This window comes from Peromyscus eremicus, chromosome 20 (genome assembly GCF_949786415.1).
Source record: "Peromyscus eremicus chromosome 20, PerEre_H2_v1, whole genome shotgun sequence".
In the NCBI taxonomy this organism is placed as follows: domain Eukaryota; kingdom Metazoa; phylum Chordata; class Mammalia; order Rodentia; family Cricetidae; genus Peromyscus; species Peromyscus eremicus.
Genome location: NC_081436.1, coordinates 48,082,097 through 48,107,370, shown reverse-complemented (window position 1 = coordinate 48,107,370; position 25,274 = coordinate 48,082,097). Strand labels below are relative to the sequence as shown.

The 25,274-nt window shown below is 40.7% G+C and overlaps 1 protein-coding gene across 1 annotated transcript; it reads left to right on the top strand.

Moving 5' to 3' along the window:
- Nucleotides 1-931: 931 nt before the first annotated feature.
- Med30 (mediator complex subunit 30) lies at nt 932-22,678 on the top strand. The gene is made up of 4 exons (XM_059247205.1): nt 932-1,205; nt 8,796-8,954; nt 10,958-11,062; nt 22,290-22,678. Exons 1-4 carry the CDS (start codon nt 1,029-1,031, stop codon nt 22,383-22,385), a joined length of 537 nt encoding a protein of 178 aa, XP_059103188.1. The 5' UTR covers nt 932-1,028; the 3' UTR covers nt 22,386-22,678.
- Nucleotides 22,679-25,274: the final 2,596 nt, after the last annotated feature.

Here is a 25,274-nt window from a genome sequence, read left to right as displayed (position 1 = left end):
ACATTCCTTACGCTATTTAAAAATCATAACTACTTATGGAGCCATTTCAATGAGCCAGTCATTAAATCCTGAGATTATAGGACATGAATAAATTAGAACAAGCCTGTTTTTACTGAAATTGCACTTTAGCTTGTTCATTGAGTAAATGAAATCGGGAAGTAAACATACTACACTATCACTATTACTTGAGATTTCACTTTTTACGATTTTATATAGCTTAAGTCAACCATGGTTCAAAGCCGTTAAATAAAAATTTCTAGAAATAATTGCCAAGTTTGAAATATCTGTGGCAATCTATTGCTATACTTACACTACCTTTAATGTCTTACTGTGTCATATATATATATATATATGCATGTATTATAGATATTTATAAATAGGAAATGTAGAGAATTATCTGGGTCCAGATACTTTGCAATTTTGGACTCACATGGGGTCCTCCTATGAGGAATCGTTGCTGAAGTTTCGCAATCAGAAAGTAGCGCATGCGTGCACGTGTGTTACTTAGAAAAACTTCGAAAATATTCGAGCAGGGAACAAAAGCAATCCCCGGGGCTGGGTTTCTTGTTACATTGAAGTATACAAGAACAGAAATCATATTTTCTGCCTTTGAACAGCAGACTGCCAGTGCAAGCTACATACGGTTGACATGTAGTTCAGCCTTCTGAGCCTGCATCCTATCTGTCAAAGGACAATAATCAGAAACACCTCATAGGTTTGTTATGAGAAAATGCTCCACAGGAACCCAACGCAAAACTGGAGACACCTCCTGCAGCCTAGTCCGGACTCTGGGAAAACTCATCCAATCCACCCCCTGGTACCGCCCCCTGGCCGGAACTCCGCCGATGATTGGCTAACCTCCCGTCCATCTTGCCTCTCTCAGGCGCGTAGCCCAATCGCGTTGGGCTTCGCGTGGAGACTGGCTCCCAGGTCTTCCGGGAGGACGCTTGCGTCGCAGCGGGCGGAAGTGGCGCCGCTGGTTTGAAATCGGCCGAGTCGGCTTCAGCCGGCCGGAGCCGCCGAGGGCCATGTCTACCCCTCCGCTGGCGCCCGGGGGCATGGCGCCGGGACCCTTCGGCGGTCCGCAGGCGCAGCAGGCCGCGCGCGAGGTCAACACGGCCACGCTGTGCCGCATCGGGCAGGAGACGGTGCAGGACATCGTGTACCGCACCATGGAGATCTTCCAGCTGCTCAGGAACATGCAGGTGGGCGCCTGGGGCGGGAGGACGGATGAAAGGGGGCCTCCCCGGGCATTCTCGGGGTGGCGGTGTCGTCTTTACACCCCACGTCTTCAGCATGTGCCTGCCCCATGCCCTGGGAGATCTCAAGTGCAGACGCCCCCCCCCCCCTTACCAGTGTCCCTAGCCCTGGAAGACGCCCTTATACCCATTGCTCCCAGCATGTGTCTGTCCCCAGTTCTCACAGCTTGTGTCTGTCCCACGCCCTGGAAAACCCTCAGGCGTGGACACACCCCCTTACACCCAGTGTCCCCAGCATGAGTTTGCTTCCTGGCCTAGGAGATTCCAGATGTGGTCACCCCCATTTTCCCCAGAACTATTCCCCAACAGGCATCTCTCCCCCACCCCAGGAGACTCCCATTACCCCCAGAAATGTCACCAGCATGTGTCTGTGTTCACCCCACCCCCCTCCCCCGCCCCAGGAGGTATCAGGTGTGATCACCTTTACCCCCAGCTCCACAGTATCACCAGTATGTGTCCATCCCCAAAGATCTAGGACTTGGTGGTATTGAAGGGACCTTTTCTAGATTGGGCCCAGTCGTGTACTTGTTTTATAAACATTGTGTTTTCCAAAGTGCAGGTGGATCACACCATACTTGCCTTTTAAAATTACTTTAGAAGATTTCGAGCAAAATATCTCCCGAAGGAGATGCCCAGAAACTGAAGAAGAATTTAGACAATAGTTCTCCCCCTTTCTAGGCGTAACTAGATTACAGTAAGCTGTGCTAATGTAAAGGGTTGACATATTTAGGAATATACTTGGGACTTGATCATAGTCACAATAGTAAAAATAGTCATTACCCAAAATGTTTCCTTACTCCCCCTGTGACATTTTTGCCTCTGTCCCCAAGGAGCCACTGCTGGTCTGTCTGCGTTTAACGGTTTTATATGATATGCATCACATAGCATAGGAGCTTTGTGGGTCAGGGTTCTTTCAGCATCCATCTGTATGTGATTTCTTTTTCTTACTGTCTTATTGAATGACTATATTGCGGCGTTGGTGTTTGTTGATCTGTGGGTGCATGTTTGGGTTGTTTGCACTTTGGAGCCCTTACAAACAGTGCTGCCCGTATAAATAATGTCAAAGTTTGGTTTTTTACGGACTTTTGTGTGAGTGTGTGTTTCATTTCTCTTAAGTAGAAGGTTTAAGAGTGTAATTGAATCATGTTTATATCATGTACATAATATATATGTAAAATTTTTAAGATTTTTTTTTTTTTTTCTAATGTGGCTGACCTCTTTGAATCTCCATCAGTGGTCTTTGAGGTTCTGGTCTCTCTCATCTTCAGTATCATTTCTTATTGGTGTGTCTTTTTACTTTGCCAGATACTTCTGTCAGTCTGTGGCTCTCACTTCTTTTTCTTCAAACCATCTTTTGAGGAGATGGGATCTTTTTATAATTGTGATAGGATCCCACTTGTTGATCTGCGCTTCTACAGGTCTTGCTTTTGATGTCACACTTAAAATTTGTATGTGTGTAACCCAAAGCAGTGAATGTTTTCTCCGAGAAGTTTTGCTCTTTACGTTTTCCCGCAGGTTTATAACCTAAGTTCTGGTGTGTGTGTGTGTGTGTGTGTGTGTGTGTGTGTGTGTGTGTGTGTTTGGGGGGGGCAGTGATTATAATGATCAATTTGGGTCTAAGTTCATCTTTCGGCTTCAGGTATCCAGGTTGTTCCTGTACAGTTTGTAAGTCATCGCTAGTGTGTGGTGATATTTTATTTGTGCTAAAATGTGATTATTTTATTTGTATGTTAATAAATAAAGTTTGCCTGGAGATCAGAGGTCATAGCGAGCCATAAACAGAAGTCAGGCGGTGGTGGCACATGCCCTTAATCCAATCACATGGCAGGCAGAGTCTCTGCGTGTTCAAGGACACGGCCAAGCGTGGTGACACACGCCTTTAATCCCAGTAGCAACCATAGAGACCTAGAGGTCTGTATAGACAGTCAGTGACGAGGAAGTGATGTGGCTGGGCTTAGAGCCAATGAGAAGGCAGAACAGGAAGGCAATAAAGGCACAGCTTAGACAGGAAGAAGCTCTCTTGTGAAGCTACAGCGAGGTGGTAAGCTAAGGTTAGTTGGTGGCTATTACTCTGGTCTCTGCGGCTTGTACCTCTGTATTTGGCTAGACTGTTTAGAAATTCATCTACACTAGTGCTTGCTTATCCTAATACTAAAAGATGGAGAAAGCATCCTTGTTCTACTGATGAGGGTTCTATGGGTCAGAGAGGTAAACTGATGCCCTAAAGCTACTCAGTGTGGGGTAATTGAAGGTGTGTCTTGAGACTCTTACAACTTTTACTTCTATGGATGCCCTAAAGAATATTTTATTGCTTTTGTTTGTTTGTTTCAAGAAAAGATAGTTGAGATTTTTGTCTATCTTTATAAAACTGATTTTATTTTGTGGGAATCTTTAGTACTGTGTCAATAACTCAGTGTGAAATGCCATACAAAGCTAGTATTGTTATAAATGGACTCAAAGAAAAGATTGAAATTTTTTGGCAGTTTCAGGTGAATAGATTCATAACGAAAATGACTGGAGTGTGGATTTCACGATGTCCCAGAATTTAGCGTGCACTGTATTCCTTATTTTTAGCCTGCCCTGTGCCAGCAATATGAATTAACTAGAGCGTGTAGAAGCAGGTGTGGTCACAGATCACTAAACACCTATCAATTACTTTTCTTGGCTAGGTCCACAGTTATAGGAACAATTTCAAGAGATATTTTTATTCCTATTTTATAATTAAGGAAACTGAAGGTTAAAGAAGGAATAAGTAGAAGACCCACCATCACAGATGACTCTAATAACCTGCTGTTACATCACTTAACGAGCCTTCTATATTATTAAGAGAGCTAGAACTGAACTCCATCACCCGAACAGAACATGACTCTTTCCGACAGCTCTTGCCCATAACTAGGCTCCAGGTAGGCCTGGATTTCGAACTGATACAAGGGCTGCTACAGTTGCGAATCTGCCTTCCACTTTGTGCTCAGACTCATCTCAAACTCTTTAGGGGGTGCATAACAATGACCCTTAAAGGCAACAACAGTGTGGCCCTTGAGTTCCCAAAGTCAGAAGTGATGATGTAAACAGATGTTCTCAACTGTGAACAACATGGCTGTTTGTTTAATCATAGGCAGCTTATCCAGTTTCCGCTATCCATAGTTCATCATGGATATTTAAGAGGATATTTTGAAAAAAAGAATGCAGCGAGACTCTTTGTACTGCGCTTTCAGAACAGCACACTGTTATCATTGTTCTGCTTTATTTTTATTAATTTTGTACTCCATCATAGTCTATATATACTGGTGTAAGCCCTATGAACAGGGACATCATGCCACAGTTTCTGGCATCCACTGGGGAGTGAGGATCTTGCAAGACTCCAGTAGGAGGGACTACCCCATGATCTCCAAAATACTTAGATTTCAGATCACCTGTATTAGTCCATGGAAGCGAAGCAGCATAAGCACACACTGCTAATTTCTTTGAAAAAAATTGTTCTTTGTCTGTTAGATGTCATTTAGCTGCTCAAGACTCTGAAAACTATAGACTTTTCTTAGAAACAAAAAAAATGAGTAAACACGTTTTGAAAAATAAGTTTGCAAGGTGTTAAGCATCTCCCCTAATATCCCTGAATCCCACATTAAGATTTCCTGTGAAAAATAGTATTGCTTTGATTCTGCTTATTATCCTTTTAATCTTTTATTTCATATTTTGGCTACATAATATATTCATAACTTAGGAATAACAGAACACATGCAGTGAGCACTCCCCTTTCTATTCCCTGTCTGCTTGGTACTTAATCCTTCTGTATGAGCAATGGTTGCTAATGATTCTAGCCACTGGTTATATTTATCTTCCAAATGCTCTTTGCATATTTAATCTAATCTGTGCATATATATTGTCTCATCCCTCCTTATTGCACAGATAACAGTATACTATGCATACTATTTTAGTACTTTATCTTTTTCATTTGATATATTGTAATTTACGTATATCTATAAAGTACTCTATTCCTTTTTTTATACCTTATAGTATTTCCATTGGGTGGAAAAACTCCAGTCAGACAGTTAGGCTACTTTCAGTTTCTCTTATGCTGGAGCAAATGATAGTGTCCCACACAAAGGAGCAGCTGTACCTGATGATGAGCTTTCAGAAGTAGTACTGTAACTCCCTGGGCCATCCTGTATTGTCCTTCCAACTCCAGAGTTGTACGTGTGTTCCTGTGTCCTGACTCAGACCATCACAATGGATTGATTATGCTTTTAGGTGTTTGATTACTTGATAGATGAACCTTCTACCTTACATTTTCCCTTATTTGATTGAATTGGAACATTTCTTCATATATTTATGAATCATGAATGTTTTATTTTCTGCTATTGCTTGTTCCTATTATTTCTCTCTCTCTCTCTCTCTCTCTCTCTCTCTCTCTCTCTCTCTCTCTCTCTCTCTCTCTCTCTCTGTGTGTGTGTGTGTGTGTGAGTTTTATCTCCCTTGATCTCTGTGGTTTATTTGTAAATGTTTTTCCCCAGTCTCCTCTTTTGTTTCTTACGTTTTATTTTGGAATTGGGGTCTCACTGTGTAGCTGGAGCTGGCCTTGAACCTGTGATGTTGCCTCCACTTCCTAAGTCCTGAGATTGTAGGGTTATAGACCTGAGCTCCTGTACCTAGTATATCCAGTCTGGCTTTTTTTATATTTTACCTTTTGATTCCCTTAAGGTAGTTTTTGCCCTGCTTAATTTTTTTTAGCATACAATTTATTGATTTTCCAGTTTGTACAGTTTATTAGACTTACAGATTTTATGTCTCGTTAGGAAAGCCTTCCCCACTCCCAATGAGTTCTGTGAGTTTTAATTGGAATTTTTACTTTCAAAACTTTGGTTGTTGTGGGATTGATCCTGTTACGAGTGTGACATACAACACTCACCTTGTTATACAAAAGGCTGATTGAAAACTCCCCTTACTCCTGAGGTTGGTTCAGACGCAGCTTTGTACAGATGTGTCTGGCTGGGGATGCTCGACTCTTTCTTCTTTGCTTCCATCGTTGATGCTCTGATGCCTCATTCTCATGTAGTCTTTGAGTTTCTGGGATGTGCTTGTATTTCTATTTCAGAATAAGTGTCCTTTTTCACTTTTCCACACGCGTCTTAGATCTAGAACAACAAGAAAAGCTTGTTAGTGGTTTTATTAGTTTTTTCAGCCTAGAAAACCTTGACACTGTTAAGTCTTAGTAACCAGGAACATGGAATGTCCTTTTCTTGTTTTGAGTTTGAAGTTTTTATTTTTATCTTTTCTAACTTTATTTCTAGATATTTCCCCTTCTTTCCTTCCTCTCTCTCTCTCTCTCTCTCTCTCTCTCTCTCTCTCTCTCTCTCTCTCTCTCTCTCCTTTCTGTTGTACTAGGTCCTTGCTTTTCCATTTTCTTTTTAGAGATGAAACCAAAGCTATTACTTTCTCTGTTAGCTTTGTACTTAACTCCTTATGGACTCCTTTTACCATTGGTGGCTTTTTATGATGTCATTTGGAAACAGTGACCACTGTACTGCTTCCTTTTTTATGTTTCAGCCGTTCTCTCTTCCCTCGTCCCCCTGGCCAGCTCCTCAGCAGCAGAATGCATCAACAGTAACAGTGGTCTGAGGATATGACTTTTTCTGTTCGGACTTAGTAGACATTCCTCCAATGTCTGCACATCCATTGTGATGCCGACTTTATAACCTAAATATGTTGTTCATATATGGGGAATTTTATTATAAGAATAGATGATGAATTTAGTTGAATGCCTTTTTAGTATCTGGGAGTGTGATGTATTTATGAGGTTTCATCCATATTCATGAGGGAGATGGTTATTGATGAGCTTTTCCAGCTGAGTAGCTACACCACAGCATGCAGCAAGGGATCCTAGGTGCTATTACCACCCGTTCTGTAGAGTCTGGAAGCCTCATCACTCATCTTCACTGCCACTCTCGGCCAGAGCAATGCTTGACACGAGAAAGGTGAGTGGGAAGCTGATGGGGTATAAAAAATAATATCCAAACTTACTAAGTTGGCAGATTTCAGGTGGGTAATTCTTTGCATTTCAACAAGATTGCTTTTCTTCATAATAAGACTCATCAATCTTTTTGTGTATGACACACACTTCTCATGAACGCATAAGCAGAGACTTAGTAAAATGCTCATAAAAATTATTCGGGACATACACTAAAACTTTTGTGCTAAATATGCTACAAAGAGGAGTTCGAGTTTTTACTAAGTAGAGCATATAGGCAAAGTAGCAACCCTGATAAGATGCCATGGTTCAGGAGCCCACTGCTCCTCTAAGTGAGATGTAATCGTCACGTCACACCCTTATGATTCAGACCAGAAATCAGGGGTCATTGAACTGTTTCTCTGCATTGTTGGTGACTGTCAATGTCTGTCTGTAAAGGAGTTCTTAGGGGAAATCCCACACTGTATGGAAGAATGAAGCCTTCTGATGCCATCTTATTTTAAATGTTGTGAGCAGAAGAGCCCTTGGTATTTTATCACACTTCACAGAAGCATTTTAAAATGTATTAATGCTGAGGATTCCTAAAACTAGAAATAATTCAGAAACTTCAAAAGATCTGTCTCCTGAGCTGAGAAATACCATTTATAAAAGGGACTCTGGAAATGAGAAACATTATTCAAGCCTACCCAAATTACATTTGTCTGTGACTTTATCATTATTTCAATGAGTACTTCTTTGGAAAAATTGTTATTAATTAATTAGCTTTGATAGTTCTACCCCTGGCAGATGTACCTAGGGCCTTGTGTTATGTGGGGCAAATGCTGTACCACTGAGCTGTATTGCCTGGCTGCCTTTCACTCTTTGTTTTGAATCATGGTCTCATTACATTTCCCCATGTGGCCTTCAATTCACTTTATGTAACAGGCTGGCCTTGAACCTGTGAACCTCCTGAGATGGGTCACAGGCCTATAATACCAAGCCTCGCTGATAAGAATCTTGAATTAAGAAAACTTGATGACTTGGAACAGATACGATCATAGTAATTTGTAATGATTTATTAATAATTGTTTGAGTGTACGTTGATTTGTATCCATTTCTTCTATTAAGATTTTCTTCAGTGAACTTTGGTGGTTTATGTTTTCGTTTGTACTTTGCACATCTTATTCTCTTGGTCATAGCTAAGATATTTTGAAAATGCTTTTGCAAATATGCAAGCATGCTGTTCTGTTTCTGCAAAACAAAATCCTAAGCTTCACTTTTAAATATATATGTGTGTGTATATAATATATATGTGTGTATTATATTTATTATATGTGTGTGGATATATAAATATGTGTATATATAATTCTTGGGCAAGTTCAGCAGCTTGCTGCTTTTATGTGATAGTGATATTAAAATCATATATTTATAACATTAAAAGGCGAAGGCATTTCATCTCGTTAGCAGTCTCTTCACAAAGCCTGTTCCAAGACTTTTTTATTTCAGTAGAATACTGTACCAGGTTGCTAATAAATTGATATGGATTGCTTTTAAAACTTCAATATTTTTATTGTTTTCTTTTGCCTGCCAAGTTGCCAAATGGTGTCACTTACCATACTGGAACTTACCAAGACCGGTTAACAAAGCTACAGGACCATCTTCGCCAGCTTTCTATTCTCTTCAGGAAGCTAAGATTGGTGTATGACAAGTGTAATGAGAACTGTGGAGGGATGGAGCCCATTCCCGTTGAGGTAAGTTTCTATAACAGGAGCATGAGAACTGTGGCGGGATGGAGCCCATTCCTGTTGAGGTGATTTTCTATAACAGGAGCATGCATGTTAGAGGTAAAGGAAGGGTAACGCATTGGTGATTTTTTTCTTTCCCTTTTAGCAGTATTCCCCATTTTTAATTTTATTTGTTTTACTTCTGAGAAGAGATGAAAATGTGGATATATGTGTTTATTTTTCATTAATGATTTTTGTAGCATTTGCTTTCCAGGCTTCTTGTGCAATTTTTTTGTGTTTACTTATATATTTGTTGGTATTTTAATGACAGTGATTTCTTTTATTATTCTTAGAAACAGTTATTATTCGTGGCGGTTTTTACCATTGCTGAGAAAAGTTGTATTTGAGTAGAACTTGATCGAAATGGTAGTGGCTAGAAGTCAGAACACAATTGACTTAAGGTGAACCGGGAAACAATGAGCCGAAGCCAGCAGTCAGAGATCGGTCTTTGAAGCAGGGACAGGGAGGAGGGTGGAATCGGGTTGAGGCGTTGTCTTCTGCCACCAATGCAAGAGACCAGCACATACGAAAATGATGAAGGAGGAGAAGCCTGTGGGGAGGTTGGAGGGATGCCCAGAAGACAGAGGAGAGAGTGCAAGATGGAGGCTGTCTTCAGACAGTCCTGCAGCAGGAGAGGAGCGAAGCTTGTCCTGCGGGTCAGTTATCTGTGCCCCAAGCTGTTGCTAGAGTTTTCCTGCCTGGCCCACCTCAGGACAAATCTCTCTCACCTGCCAGACCCACAGCCGCTCAGACCCGACCAAGTAAACACAGAGACTTATATTGGTTACAAACTGTATGGCCGTGGCAGGCTTCTTGCTAACTGTTCTTACAGCTTAAATTAATCCATTTCTATAAATCTATACCTTGCCACGTGGCTTGTGGCTTACGGTACTTTACATCTTCCTTGTCCTGACAGCGGCTGGCAGTGTCTCCTCCACCCAGCTTCCTGTTCTCTCAGTTCTCCTCTGTTAGTCCCACCTATACTTCCTGCCTGGCCACTGGCCAATCAGTGATTTATTTATTGACCAATCAGCAACACATTTGACATACAGACCATCCCACAGCACCAAGCCTACAAAACCACTTGCCAGGTGGATCCTTCTTTGTTTCTTCATGACGGCTTACCAGGGTAGGGACATGGTTCCCAATGTCGGCCACATTTACAAGGAGTTTCCTCCAGTAAGCGCCATCCCAGTCCACACATAATTAAGTATATTTTTGCTAGAAGCATCGTTGCTCTGTAAATTTCTTACCCTATTAAAAAAAATTCTCATACCTAAAAGAAATTAAGACAAATAAAAAGTCTTGCAGCCACTGGAGTTCTGAGTGTCAGGTTGGTGACATTTGCATCACACATGTCCTCGAAGGTCCTCTCTTGTAGTGTAAAGGAAAGCCTGTCTTACTTTGAATAGACTGAATCTGTCGGAGTAGACGCCACAGTTTACTTGACATTAGTCTTTCAGTGTTTCAGCCAGCATCTAGCAATTATATATTAGCAGACTGAATGGAGAAAGTATAACTCAATACATGACTGCCAGTTTTTGGAGGGGAGGGTGAGTTTTGTTAGTGTTGTTGTTGTTTTCAGTTAAACACAGCAAACTTTATTGGGAAACCAAGGTCTTTTAGTGGTTAATTTTTTTTTAATTTTTGAAATCAAAATATAATTCCATCATCCTCGCCTTTCCTTTTCCTCCCTCTAGTCCTTCCCATGTACCACTCCCCGTCCCCCACATTCCCTCTCAAGTCCATGACCTCTGGTGTCTTCTTCGTTTGTATATGTGCTGTTTTGCAAAAGAAAGCCGAAGTCTGGTTCATAGATACACTGAAATGATAAGCTTTTAAAGCTGTTGTTTCAGGCCTTTGCCTGAAAACCATGTATTTCTAAAGCATTAAAAATATTTAGAACATGGATCCAAAGCAGATGCGGTCTCTGTGGTAATCTAATTCACATATTTGGATCCCACTTCCAGCAACTTATTCCATATGTGGATGAAGATGGCTCAAAGAACGACGACCGGGCCGGGCCACCTCGCTTTGCCAGCGAAGAGAGACGAGAAATTGCAGAAGTAAATAAAGTGAGTTATTAGTCTGTATGTTTTATATTTCAGGGTCCTGATTAAAAATTATTAGGGAGCTAGTGTAACTCTAAAACATAGTTTGAGTTTTGGAATTGCTTGGTGTTTTCTGTGGCAGATTGACTCTATTTAGAGCAGTGGCCAGAAGTGAAAGGAAAGCAGATCTGCCATCTGAAGAGTTGGGGAAGAGCATGGGGTTTCACCGGTAAAGCCCTCAGAGAGCCCATGGCTGGGCGTCAGTCACAGCCCATTCTCTTCCCTGAGCTGAGCTCTGCCTTTCGACATGACAGCACGTGATGAAAACTTACCAGCAGGAGATGTGACTGAGAAACGACAGGAGTTAGGACAGCGTTGTCCTACCTCCAGTCCAAAAAGTTCTCACTGAGAAACATTTATTAAGCTTCCGATAGTTCTCATGAAACAGAACAGGAGAGAGAGTCGTTCATTCTGTGGTGGAGATTTGGCCTTGCCCACCGAAAGCTAAGAGCTAAGTGACCAGCCTCCCTCTTCACTTACAAACACAGGTCACTGACAGTCTTCAGTCTGCTTGATAGACTCCACCAGTGTGTTAACAGTCTACTCTAGCTACACAGCCTTCTGAGCCAGGTGAAGGTAATTCAGTTCACATTCATAACGTAGACTGTCAGTTACCTTGGAAAGCATTGTTCTCGGATGGCTAAAAGGCATTCGGTATACTCCAGTCCACTTGTGCTGACTCGGTGCTTGAATCAAGAACAGTTTCTCTTTTTACCTTTTGATTTTTCATAAATAGCCAGAGTTCTTATATGAGAGGAGTATAAAAATATTCCTGTTTAAAATGTCATATAATAAAATCTACCAGTGTGCATAGTATTATTGTAAAGGCTATAGCCAGTTCAAAAAGACAGCACACGGGTGCTCAAAAATAGGAGTTATTATTTACAAGCTTGTTAGCATGTTCGGAAAAATTTGCCTGATGAAAAGTATGGTTTATAAAAAGTTCTGTAAGAGAAGGGATTAACACCAGACAGTCTGAAACCATCCACTTACAATACTGTTAGGCTCTTACTAACTGTAAGTTATACTGTTACAATACTGTAACTCTCTTCCCAGCTCCCTTCACAGCTGAAATAAGACAAAGTGGATAGGAATTCCAATAGTGACTAGCCCTGTTAAGATACATAAAGTAATTTTTGAATAATTAAAAAGAGCATATAAAGCCCTTGGGAGAGCAATGAATATTCTAAAAGTACCAGTCTTAATTACTTCATAATCTTGTGCAAATTAATCCAAATCCACATAAGACTTAACTTGAAAGCAAACACAAAATAGGAGGCTTTTAGTACCATGCTAGGAAAAAAAAAAAGTAAAACCAAAATGAGATTTTCTTCTGAAAATATGCAAAAATATATTTTAAAAATCTAATAAATAAGATTAATAATGCAGAATTGTTTGCTTCAAAAATTAAAATGAATGTGAAGCATATTATAAAGGCATAAATAAGCATATAATGCTGGCCCAGGAGTAGACAGACTGGTAAAATAATAGCCAGAAAAACAGCTTTTCTGATGAATATGAGAATTTAATATGACAGGAAAGGGATTATGTGGAAAATTAATCTTTAGAACTAGAAAATTGGCGGGGGAATTAACTCACTTTTACACGACTGTATATTAAAATGAATTTCAGAGTTAAGAATTATGTCCAAAAAAACCAAACTATTAGAAAAATAATGAGGAAAAATGTACTTTAAAATCAAAGAGAAAGAAAAAATTAGATTTAAATACTGTAACTTAGGAATGTATTCTTTGAGAATTTCATATAGTATATTGTTATCATTATTTTCCTTTCCCCCAAATCTTTCCAGACTTCCCCCAAACCTGCTCAACTTCATGCTCTTTCTTTTTCTTAAACTGACAACCAGGGAGCCTGCATAGGACTGACCTAGACACTCTGCATATATGTACAGTTGCTTGGTCCTCTTGTGGGACTCCTAACAGCAGGAACAGACTGTCTCTGACTCTTTTACAGGCTTTTGGGACCCTACCCCTCATACCAGCTCTCCTGGCCCAGCCTTTATACATGGGGAGGTGCTTAGTCTTACTGCAACTTGATATGCCATGTTTTGTTGACACTCATGGGAGACCTGTCCTTTCCTAAACAGAAAAGGAGGAGTGGATTCTGGGGTGGGAACAGAGGAGGTGTGAGGGAGAGACTGGGAAAAACTGCCGCTGGGATGTATAATAAATAAACACATTTAAAAAGAAAGAATAAAGATATAGTTTAACAGATTTTAAACATAACAACAATAAAAAAGAAAAGAAAAAAAAGCACCACTAAATATATGGGGCTGAATTTGCATTGCCCAAGCAATCTTGAGCACAGGGCCTGTTCTATAGTGTGATTGATAGGCTCTGTCACTCTACTGAAGAAAATTGATGTTCCCTCTCCCAGCTATCATTACAAAGAGATTCTTGGCCGGGGATGGGGATTTATGCCCACTTCCCATCCCTTGTGTTGCTGTTTGTTTCTGCTCTTTTGAAGGGCCCATCACTCATCTCCCAAAGTAAATCACACACGGAGGCTTACTTTAAATTATAAATGCCCAGCCTTAGCTTGGCTTGTTTCCGGTTAGCTTTTCTTAACCTAAATTAGTCTGTCTACCTTTTGCTTCTGTTTTGGGTTTTTTATTTTGTTTTGTTTTGTTTTTGCCTTTTTCTATTTCCTTCTTTCTTTCTTTCTTTCTTTCTTTCTTTCTTTCTTTCTTTCTTTCTTTTTCTTTCTTTATCCATTGCTGGTTGTATGGCTAGGTGTCTGGCCCCTTGCATCCTCCTCTTCTCTCTCCTTGATTTCTTCCACTCCCAGATTTCTCCTTCTATTAATTCTTTCTGTCTGCCAGCCCCACCCATCCTTTCTTCTGCCTCACTCTGGGCCATTCAGCTCTTTATTAGACAGTTGGGTGTTCTAGACAGGCACAGTAACACAGCTTCACAGAATTAAACAAATTACATAAACAAAAGTAACACACCTTAAAATAATATTCCACAACACCTCTGTGTTGGGATTTGTCTGGCTTGAGCTTGTATAGGTCTTGTATATTCTGTTATAGTCTCTGTGAGTTCGTATGTGCATCTACCCTGGTGTCTGGGAAAAGTTGTTTCCTTAAAATCATGCACTATTTCTGGCTCTTAGAATTTTTCTGCCCCTTTTTGCACATAGATCTCTGAGTGTAGCTAGAGTTTTCCTGCCTGGCCCACGGTCAGGGCAAATCTCTCTCACTCGCCAGTCCCACAGCCACTCAGACCCGATCAAGTAAACACAGAGACTTATATTAGTTACAAACTGTATGGCCGTGGCAGGCTTCTTGCTAACTGTTCTTACAGCTTAAATTAATCCATTTCCATTAATCTATACCTTGCCACATGGCTCGTGGCTTACCGGGATCTTCCCATGCGGCTTGTCATGGTGGCGGCTGGCAGTGTCTCCCCCACCCAGCTTCCTGTTCTCTCAATTCTCCTCTCTGTTAGTCCCGCCTATACTTCCTGCCTGGCCACTGGCCAATCAGTGATTTATTTATTGACCAATCAGCAACACATTTGACATACAGACCATCCCACAGCATCTGAGCCTTGAGGGGAAGGATAGAATAGGGACACAGTCTATTTAGGGCTAAGTACTCCAAAGGCTTTCACTCTCTACACATTGTCCAATTGTGAGTCTCAGTGTTGCTCACCATCTACTATAAGAAGAAGCTTCTCTGATGAGGGTTGAGTGAAGCACTGATCTCTGCCTATAGCAATATATCATTGGGAGTTTGATTGCTGTGTTCAGTTAGCAGGATAATAATAGTAGGTTTTCTTCTGGGTTCGTGGACTATCTAGTCTCAGATTCTTGGCCTCATTAACAATAGCAGGTATAGATTCTGTCTCGTGGAGTGGGCCCTAACCCCATCAGAGGTGGTTGGGCACTCCCCTAGCATTCACACCATTATTGCAGCAGTGACCGTATCCCGTAGGCAGGTCGTTATTATAGCTCACAGAACCTGACAACTTTTTTTTTAATTGAATGATGAGTTTAAAAAGAACATTTCCAACAAAAGTAGACGTAATTAATCACCGTTATGACAAAAAACTCACAATAGGAAATTGGTTGAAATGAGGAGGGGCCTGAGGAATGGAATTTAGATTTGAAACTGTGTTCATACATTAAGAATTGTCAGGGCTGGGCAGTGGTGGCGCACGCCTTTAATCCCAGCACTTGGGAGGCAGAGGCAGGCGGATCTCTGTGAGTTCGAGGCCAGCCTGGGCTACCAAGTGAGTTCCAGGAAAGGTGCAAAGCTACACAGAGAAACCCTGTCTTGAAAAACAAAAAACAAAAACAAAAGAATTGTCAGGCTAGAGATGTAGCTGGGTGGGAGAGCACTTGCCTGCCAAGCACACACACACACAAAAAGGAATGAAGGAAGAAAGGGAGGGAGGGAGGGAGAGAGAGAGAAGCAAGCTCTTATCTTTTCTGATTACTTTTCTCCATGTGCTTTTATAAGTTTTGTTGCTGTAGGGGGAAAAAAAGAGAAGAAGAAGAAGAAAAGATACTCATGCATACGTTTCCAACACTATTTTCCTGGAATAAGTTTTGTTTTGTTTTGTTTTCACAATTCAGCAAATAGGTAGATATACAGATTACAGATTCTGGAAAGTTTGGCTGTTTCGCAGTAAGAGGTAGTGTTTCCATGTTACTCTTCTGCTTCATACTGAGTGACTTAACTCAGATTCTAGGTGCTATAGTTACATTCGTGAATTGCAGGTTCTTACAAAGAGGAAACGATCAATTTAAATATTTTAAACTCTCTATTTAAAGCCAAACTCTTTATTGTGTGGAAGTTCATGCTTTCAAAGGAATGTGGGATAGGGAGGGAGTACATATCTTCTCTTGACAGGCCAGAGACAGCACCCATCGGATGACCTCCAACCTCTCTATATTTCCTAAGAGTTGTTAGTCCTGCATTGTTTTCCTTTGTGTACATGGGCAGGCCAGAGATGAAGGGTACCCTACCCTATTGCCCCACTTTATTTTCTGGAGGAAGGATCCCCTGACTCTGGAGCTTGGCGTTTTGGCTAGAACAGTTCGTGGGACCTGGGGTTATAGATATGCATGAATGTACCTGACTTCTCTGTGGGTGCTAGGGATGCAAACGAAGATCTTCATTCTTCCACAGCAGGCACCTTACCCACTGTGAAATCTCCCCAGCCCCTGTTATATATTTTGAGCACCAGAGAGTGGTGGTGACCAGAGGCCAAAGATAGAAGCAGGCTAAGATTTGCTTCACTTCAATTTCAAACCAGAATGATAAGGAGAAGAAAATTCACTGCTAAAAAAAAGTAGATTGGAAGGATATCGGAGTCAGAGGACAACTTGAGGGGATGGGTTCTCTTTATGGTGTGGGTCAGGATCAAATCAGGTCCTTGGATTTGGCAGTGCCATTCCCCACTGAGCCGTCTTGCCAGCTTTGAAAATGTTTACATACTGAGTTCTCCTGGTCTATTGATATATTTATATGTACATATTGGTCTAAATAGTTAGTTGCCCTTAGATGATAAATGTATAAATCTAATCACATGGTTGTTATAATGAAACAAACATTTCATTGGTTTCATTTGTAAAGGATTTATAAATATGTATATTGATAAATGTAATTGATCGTTTTCCTGTGTCCCACCAGGTCCTGCAGCTGCTTGAACCCAATTAAACACACAGAGGCTTATATTACTTACAGACTGTATGGTCTATGGCAGGCCTCTTGCTAGCTCTTATATCTTAAATTAACCCATTTCTATAAATCTATACTTTGCCAAATGGCTTGTGGCTTACCAGTACCTTTACATCTTGCTTCTCCTGGCAGCGTCTAGCAGCGTCTGCTTTGCCTCTCCTTTCTCTTCCTGTCCATCTGTTTGGATTTCCTGCCTGCCTCTAAGCTGCATTGCCATAGGCCAAACGGCTTTATTTATCAACCAGTCAGAGCAACACACATTCACAGCACATAGAAAGAAATCCACAGCAGATAAATGTGAACTATTTGTCTTCCTCATATCTGTTATGTTAAAGCACACATTCTTAACACATTCTTCTCAATGCACATACATATTTTCTCCTTTTCCAATCAGTTCATGGAGTACTTGAGTAGTGGGGACTGTCCCTTCATGTGTCAGTCAGCTTTCTGTTATTGCAGCAAAGACCTGAGACAAATAAGCTTAAACAGAGGGAAAGTTGTTTTGCTTTAGAATGTGGAGGTTTTAGTTCATCGCTAATTGACCCTGTTCTTCTGGGCCTGTCGTGGCCTAGCACATTATAGCAGGAAGGGGTTTCAAATCGTTTGCAAGTAAAATCAGTGTACCTGTTGTTTTATTATAGCAACCGTGTGATTACATTTATACATTTATAGGCAGCTATTCAGGGCATTATATACACATAAATATACACATATAAATGTGCACATATATGTATATGGCAACAGACCCAGAGAACTCCGTGTATGAATACTTTCAAGGTGGTAAGATGGCTCAGTAGGTAAAAGCACCAGCTGCCAATCCAAGGACCTGAATTCATATCTTGTCCAGTTACAAAAGAGGGAGAGCCTTATAATCCTTTAGCTGCTAGTGACCTAGAACTTCCCACCAGGCTCCATCTCCAGGAGCTTCCACCACCCTACAAGAGCAGCACCGCCTGGAACCTAGCCTTTAGCACACGAGGCTCTGGCAGGTGCTTACCTGAACCATAGCAGCAGAACATGCAAAATGTGTCTTACCTACTATGACAGATAATAAGGAATACTTTAATATGGATAGATAATATGAATACTTTAAAGTAATAGCCATGTCTGGCTTTAATGCTGAAAGGCAACATTAAACAATAACAATAGTAAAACAGAAAGGACAGTTTTGAAATGATTGTGAAAGATTTTTAGTTTTCTGTCTCTGAGGGCTTTGTAAGTTTTCTGTTGGCCTTATTCTTAACTCTTCCTTTTAATATTCAAATATCTGAGCACCTGCTGTATGCCAAGTGTTGCTGACTGCTAAAAGTTCTGCCACGCAGTAGTAACCCAGTGTTTGGTCTGCCCTCCTGTGCCTGGTGGCCAGGTGGATGGGGATTTTAAGATACTAAAAGTCTCGAGGAAGCAGCAGCTTTTCCCATGCCCCTGGCACAGTTAGGGGACTATTTACTGAAAGCAGAATATTGTGCTGTATTTTAATACATTGGCATTTATATTAAATAAAGTGCTTCGTAGATCTGTATAATCAGTAACAAATTTTTCTTAAAAATACATCCACAACTTTATTATAGTACATGGTCTCCATTCTGAATGTACGAAACAGTAGGCTTAAACTTCTGGTTTTTCTCTGGCTGGTCGTCTTCAGATGTTACATCATGTAGCTGAGATTCCAGAGGTGCAGGCTGACTCTGGGGGCATCTGTTACCTATCCCATGGTCATACTAGGAAACCCTGAGCCGTGCACTTGGTCCTCAGTATTTGTTGGAAATCACTAAGGGAAATAGCCTTGTTGCAATAGTCAGATATTGCTTAATTTTAATACTTTACTGTTTGCATCTAGTTTTTGAGCTCCTTAAGCTCTCTTTTCCAAGTAAAGAAGGAACCTGCTTTGGGAACCTCAGAATTGAGTTTTACTTTGCCGAACAGTGCTCTGTTGATGGGAAATGAGATTGAAAGAGGTACTGGGTAGTATCAAAAGATTGACATGTAATCGAGTCCAGGCATTTGGAAATTAAAGCATTTTTTCTCAAGTGTCACAGCCTTTATATGAATATTAAATTACATGGTATGACTTAGCATAGATGTCCTTTGTAAGGACCTACTCTGTTTACATGCTCACCTGTTAATGGAACAAATTATGCACAGCTGATGGATTTTGAAAATAGCAGCTGTCATCCCCTGTTAAAATCAATCAGTGGCAAGATTGTATACATTAAATCTTATATCGTGTCATGAAAATGTATTTACAGTTTAACCACTAATAAGCATGACTGTCAGCTTCACTGTTGACAGTTGCTCGGCGTGCTTTGCCTCCAGATAGTTTACCTGTGTGATACTTTTTCCTTAAAGCTTTGTCTTTTTTGAGTAAAACTACCCAAATACTTTGTTTTACACTTAAAAAGAAAGTATTGCTTAGATTTTGATGTAAGCTTAGAAATACCCCCCATTCTTTGGTACACTTTAGTTTTTAGGAGCTTATGAGACCAGCATATTAGAACTCATATTTGCAAATGAGTACTTCTGAAAGCAGTCTCACTGGGAGGCTTCACATTTACCCAGTGATGGCGCCACCAAGGAGCCCTCTACAAATGCATTTGGATACTGTTTATAATAAAGTCTGTTTGTAACTACCCAAGAACATGATTTTATTTCTTCTAGCTGCCCCCAAGTTTTATAGACAGTGTGAAGGCTGGACTAGTTCTTCAGGCCTAGTTTTGGGTAGTTGTCAGCTGTCCCTAAAACTGAGTCCCGCTCCTGTCTCTTTGTCATCCCACACGCAGTTAGCCTTTGCATTCCATCTTTATTGTGTTTTGGGCCCTCCAGGACTTTTAATGGTCTTCATTATCCATCATCTCAGACAAGTCCTTTCACGTCTTCCTCACCACTAACTTGTTGAGATCCCAGGCGGGTACTTTCTACGGCTGACCTTTTCTGTCAGAGGCAGGACCTGCCTTGTGAATCTCCGTATCATCTCCCAGCTACCTTACAGGATACAGTCTGCCTGTGCCTTCCTCCTCCTTGGTGCTGAGGTTCTAAAACATCTCAAAGTAATTTTATTCAAGATATGTTAAAACTGATTTGTTCAAATTATTAATTTATTTTTTGAGAAAGGGTCCCAGAGTGTAGCTCTAGCTGGTGTTGAACTCATTGTGTAACTCAAGCTCAGCTCAGACTTGCAGCAGTCATCCTGCTTCAGCATCTCAGATGTTGGGAATGCAGGTGTGAACAACCGTGCCCCACTTTTGAAATTGGATTTTTAAAAAAATATCAGTTCATATTCCTCTTCATCCTTTTATTCTTTCTTGATAGCTCCCTTTTATAGAGCTGGAATGAAAACGGAAACCATGGTAGCCGAAGTATTCCACAGCTAGGAGTGATGGTTCATGGATGTGCCGTAGACTTGCACACCCTTAAAGAGCAGCCGCCCTGGAACCACGGTGAAGCCGTGCGTCCTTTCCCTAACTCAGACTCGGTCCTTTTCGGTCACAGGTCCGTGTGGCCGGTCATCACCTTCCGGGTGGGTGCACAGAAAGCATGGCTGACAGGACCTCAAGCTCTAGCCCAGTTTCTACGTGAGAAACTGAGGGGGGAATTTAGTCTGAGATCGAATAACAGGTTACAGAGGTGAAGGCTGAGACTGCCAGCCTACCAGTGTGATGCCACCATCGGTGTATGTCACGGTGAAGTGTCCCTGTCTTGGTCTCTGTGGAAAGAAAGTACATCCTCCTCTGCCCTGAATTAGACAGTGTGCACGCCACCTTACTGACTGACTACCATGTAGACACGTGGGATGGGTCATCTGAAAACCTAACCAAAGAGACTCAATATGTCAGTCCTCTTTGCCAAAGACCTTTTCAAGCCCTGAGAGAGTCAAGGTCTGTGTGCTGTGCAGTTGGATGGTTCGTCTGCATCTTGTGCTATCCTATTTTCAAACATGAATTTAATTTAATCAGTATTATTACTACCATTAAAGTTTGTGTAATTGCCTCTATGCTTCCTAGTGAAAGTGTTTAATGTCCCTTTTAGTGACCTTCTTCCTGTTTGTGACTTCTGAGTCTAGATACAAGTAATAAAAGCAGTTTGCTTAATCTTAGCTTGCTTTTTAATGAAGTAATAATACTTTAGACCTCTTCCTAGTGTACATATAATAGTTTACCTGGAGGCAATTAAATAGAGTATTTTTAAAATAATCTAATTAAAATATTATATCTTTGAATTTAATGTTTTCCAAGTGTTAGTGAATAATAATTATGATTATAACTTGTAAGGATGCTACCCAGAGTCTCGGTTTGTGTCACATGTTGTCTAAGCTGACATTTATCACATAGCACTCGAAGAAAGGATTCTAGTGGAGCCCAGGAGTAGAGATGCAGGGGCATGTGCAAGGCCTGCATAACCCTTACTGTGGGGAGTCTTCCTCGTCACTGGGCCACTTTCTTTTCATTTCTAGAATTAGAAGTAGGCTGTGCTTCATCTTAGGGCAGTAATTTCTGCTACATTTCTGGAAGACTGATTTTTGCCTGGGCCGTTGTATTACGTTTTTTATATTGACAGCTTCCATTCTGTGCCTGTCATCGAATGCCAAATGCTTACTTTTCTGTCTGTCAGACAACTGTAATATTTTAAGCAAGTCAAACCATTTGATTCTCCCATGAACTCTTACGAGGTATAAAGTCAGTGATTGCCTTCATCCTTCTGGTGTGAGGTTAAACAATTTGGCCAGTGTCCTCCACTTATAATTGGTAGAGAGCTGAGCATTTGATCAACCATAACATCTGATTGGAAAGTATAGTGTTAACCATTATGTTCCACTGCCCTTACAGCATCTAAATACTAGATTTGTCACAATTCAATGTGTCACATAGTTTATGATAGGATGGGGGCAGGGGCCAGAGGCCTCTGTGGACCTAAGTTAGAAATCAGGGCATCTGTCAGGGACTGTGAGATCAGAAAAGGGTAGAAGCTGTGATGCTTTCAATGAAATGGCCCCCATAGACTCATGTGTTTGAATATTTAGCCCCTAGTTGGTAAAAACTGTTTGAGGAGTACGGCCTTGTTGGAGGAGGTGTCCACTAAGGATGGGCTTTGAGGTTTCACAAGACTCAAGCCATTCCTAGTCTCTGTCTGTCTGTCTGTCTCTCTCTATCTACCTACCTCGTAGTGGTTATCTCAAGATGCGAGCTGCCAACTACTGCTCCAGCTCTACCATGCTCCTCACCATGGTAGTCATGGGGTCTGATAGTCATGGATTCTAACCCTCTGGAACGGTTAGCCCCAGGTAAACTCTTCTCTGAGTTGCCTTGGTCATGGAGTCTTATCACAGCAATAGGAAAATAACTGAGACAGAGAGCTTTTGTTATGCAGGAATGTTTGGGTTAACTTCTGTCTGGATCACTAGGGGCCTAACTTACTACAGTTCAGTCTTTTAACATCATTGTGTATTTCACTTCACAGTGTTGCTAAATCCTTTTGTTTTCACAGAAACTCAAACAGAAGAATCAACAGCTGAAGCAGATTATGGATCAATTACGGAATCTCATCTGGGACATAAATGCCATGTTGGCAATGAGGAACTAAACTGATACTTAAATCTCTTGCACTACTCATGTGATACAATTGGATTTCTCTCTCAAGTATATACCTTTGATAAGGATTATTTATCTCTTTACTTTACTGACTAGCACTAAAGTTCTTGTTTCCACTTTAAAGTTTTCACTGGCTTTTTTTGTTTGTTTGTTTAATGCTCTTGGTTCTATAGAAGATTACTGTAATAGCCTTTGATAGGGTGTGAGTTTTGGTTAGTCTTCATGAATTGAATAATTGCTTTTTAAAGGCAAAATAAACTTTAATAAATAAATTTTTAAACATAACCAGTGTTGTTGCTTGTTTTAGTTACCCTTTTCAAAGAGAGGTAAAGGATAAATATTTTAGCGTATTAAAATACCAACCGAAGTTTATCTGTGAAAGAAATTAATTAAAATTAAAAACATATTACCACCTAAGCTCCTTTCTTAATTCAATTTCTTTCCTTTATTTTCTTTTATTTAAATACCATTTATTTTACATATCAATTTTTTTTCAAACCAGTTAGAATAAGAAAATACTTAGTTGCTCAATCACTTTTATCAGGTTCATGGAGTGTTTTTCTGAATCAGAGAGGCGATTTGAAGAAGATACAATCTGGTCACATGCTTAGCTGCAACCTGCCTTGGACCTAGTAGCAGAGGCCTGCCTGTCAGCGACATTCTAGTCCCAAGTATGTTTCAATACACTGCACTTTAAAGAGTTCTAATCTAGACTATTGTTAGAACGGTGGTTCTCAACCTTCCTAATGCTGCAACCCTTCAATATAGTTCATGTTGTGGTGACCCTCAACCATAAATCTATTTTTGTTGCTATTTCGTAACTGTAATTTTGCTACTGTTGTGAATCGTAATGTAAATATTTGATATGCAGATGGTCTTAGGTGACCCCTGTGAAAGGTGATGGGCGTTCCAGCCTGAGTCACAAGCTCCTACCTGACTTGACTTGACTATGGCAATTCTGCATTTGACTCTTGCTTGTGGCTTAAGTTTCTCCAAAGGGTTACATAAGAAACTAGTAACCAGCTTCCTCTGGGAAGGAATGGGTGGTTGGGATTCAGAGTTCAAAATGTACTGACCTTTAGTTGTCTACACCTTTGCACCTTCTGAATGTTATAGCTTGTTCAAATAGTACTTGATCAAAACTGTACCTTCCATCCTGAGTCAGACAGATTGCCTCCAGTAGTGGGGGACAGACTACAAGAAGAGTTAAATTTACTTTTGCTGATGCAGTTCTGGGCAAGCCCACTGTTGGTGAGAACCACAGGGGAAGCTCTGTATAGTTGCAGGGCAAAAGCAACTGTATGAAACTCTGACACAGAGAAGAATGTAGACCAAAAGTCTCGCTTGGTGTACTACTCCACTGTACCTAATGATACTACGGTTTGTTTAGACAGTCAGGATTTCTGTAGGTTTTCATATGCAGCATAGTCTGTATGCCATTACCATTGTGACATTGTGACTTTAGTATATTATTTACTGACAATACAACGAGGCATGTATGCACAGAGAATAATATTAACCTGAGCTCCACTTGGCTTAGACCTGTCTTTGAACAAAACACTTGGCAGTCTGAGAGCATACCTGTACATGTGATGTATGCACATCCCTCTGAATAATTTACCTAGCAAGCTGTAAGCAACATAGGATTCCCTACTTGCATCCAAGCTGCATGTACACCCTCTCTGAATAATGGAATAAGTTTCTCTTCCTTTGAATGACCATCAAACTTAGACTGTTCAGTTACACCAAGAAGGTAGAAGGCGGCCAGATCTGGCTTAGACTAAGAAGGCCTAAACAGTCAGATTATCAGGGCGCTTGAGTGTCTTCACTCAGTGTATTCTGGCATAGTCTATCATTTCTCTTTGAATAAATTTTCCTTGCTACTTTCCATTCTGTGTGGAAATTTTTATTTCATTCTTGAATAAGATGCTAAGAACCAGGAAATGTGTGGCCCATGCTGGCCACTGGTAATAATGACACTTGTTAATTTAGTGTTTCTTTCCTGATAACCATAATAAAGGGTTTTGATCTAGTGTTTGGGTGTTTTGAATATCCTACTCAGCCACTTAGATCATTAACGGTGCCACAAACCTTGCTCTTGGAAGGAAGGTAGAAATTGCATGCTTTAGGCTTTGAATATATAGAGAATATCTCTGGTGGAGCAAAAATGAGTATGGTTACGTTGCTGTAGATCTGTAGCCCCAAGTTATGGGCAGCTGTGCATGCTCTCTCCGGACTGGGGCTACTCTACTCCTTTACAAGTGATCATGTGATCATTTGTGAGTGTGGTGGGGGCTGTTAAATGCAGACCTCGTTAGCTCTCCAATTCTGCCTTTTCTAGAGAGAACACACAAACAGATTAAAGTGCAAAGAAAGGGACTTTATTGTAAGATATGTCCCTAGGCAAGATTACCTGTTCTCTCACCTGTGAAATGATGTATGAGATTAGTTGATATTATGCTCTAGGTTAGAATTTTACTTGGAAATCTTAGAAACTCAGTTCAAAACAGATTAATCCTACAAAAGGGATTTACTAGTCCTTACAGCAGCAAAAAATGAAAAATCTGCTGTAGAGGTAACCATCTTATTCAATAAGAAACACAGAACCAATGCAAAGAAGAAAGCGAAGAGGTCAGAGCTAAGAGCTAAAAACCTTACCCTTCCTCTCGTGGTGGTCCTATCTCTCCGAAAGAGACCTACTTCCTGTGTGTCTGTCTTTATAAAGACTTTCTGGTCTGCCTTCTCATTGGTTGTAAACCCAACCACATGACTGCCTTGTCACTGCCTGTCTGTCAGACCTCCAGGTCTTCTATGGTTGGTATTGAGATTAAAGGCATGTGTCTCCATGCTGGCTGTATCCTTGAACACACAGAGATCTACC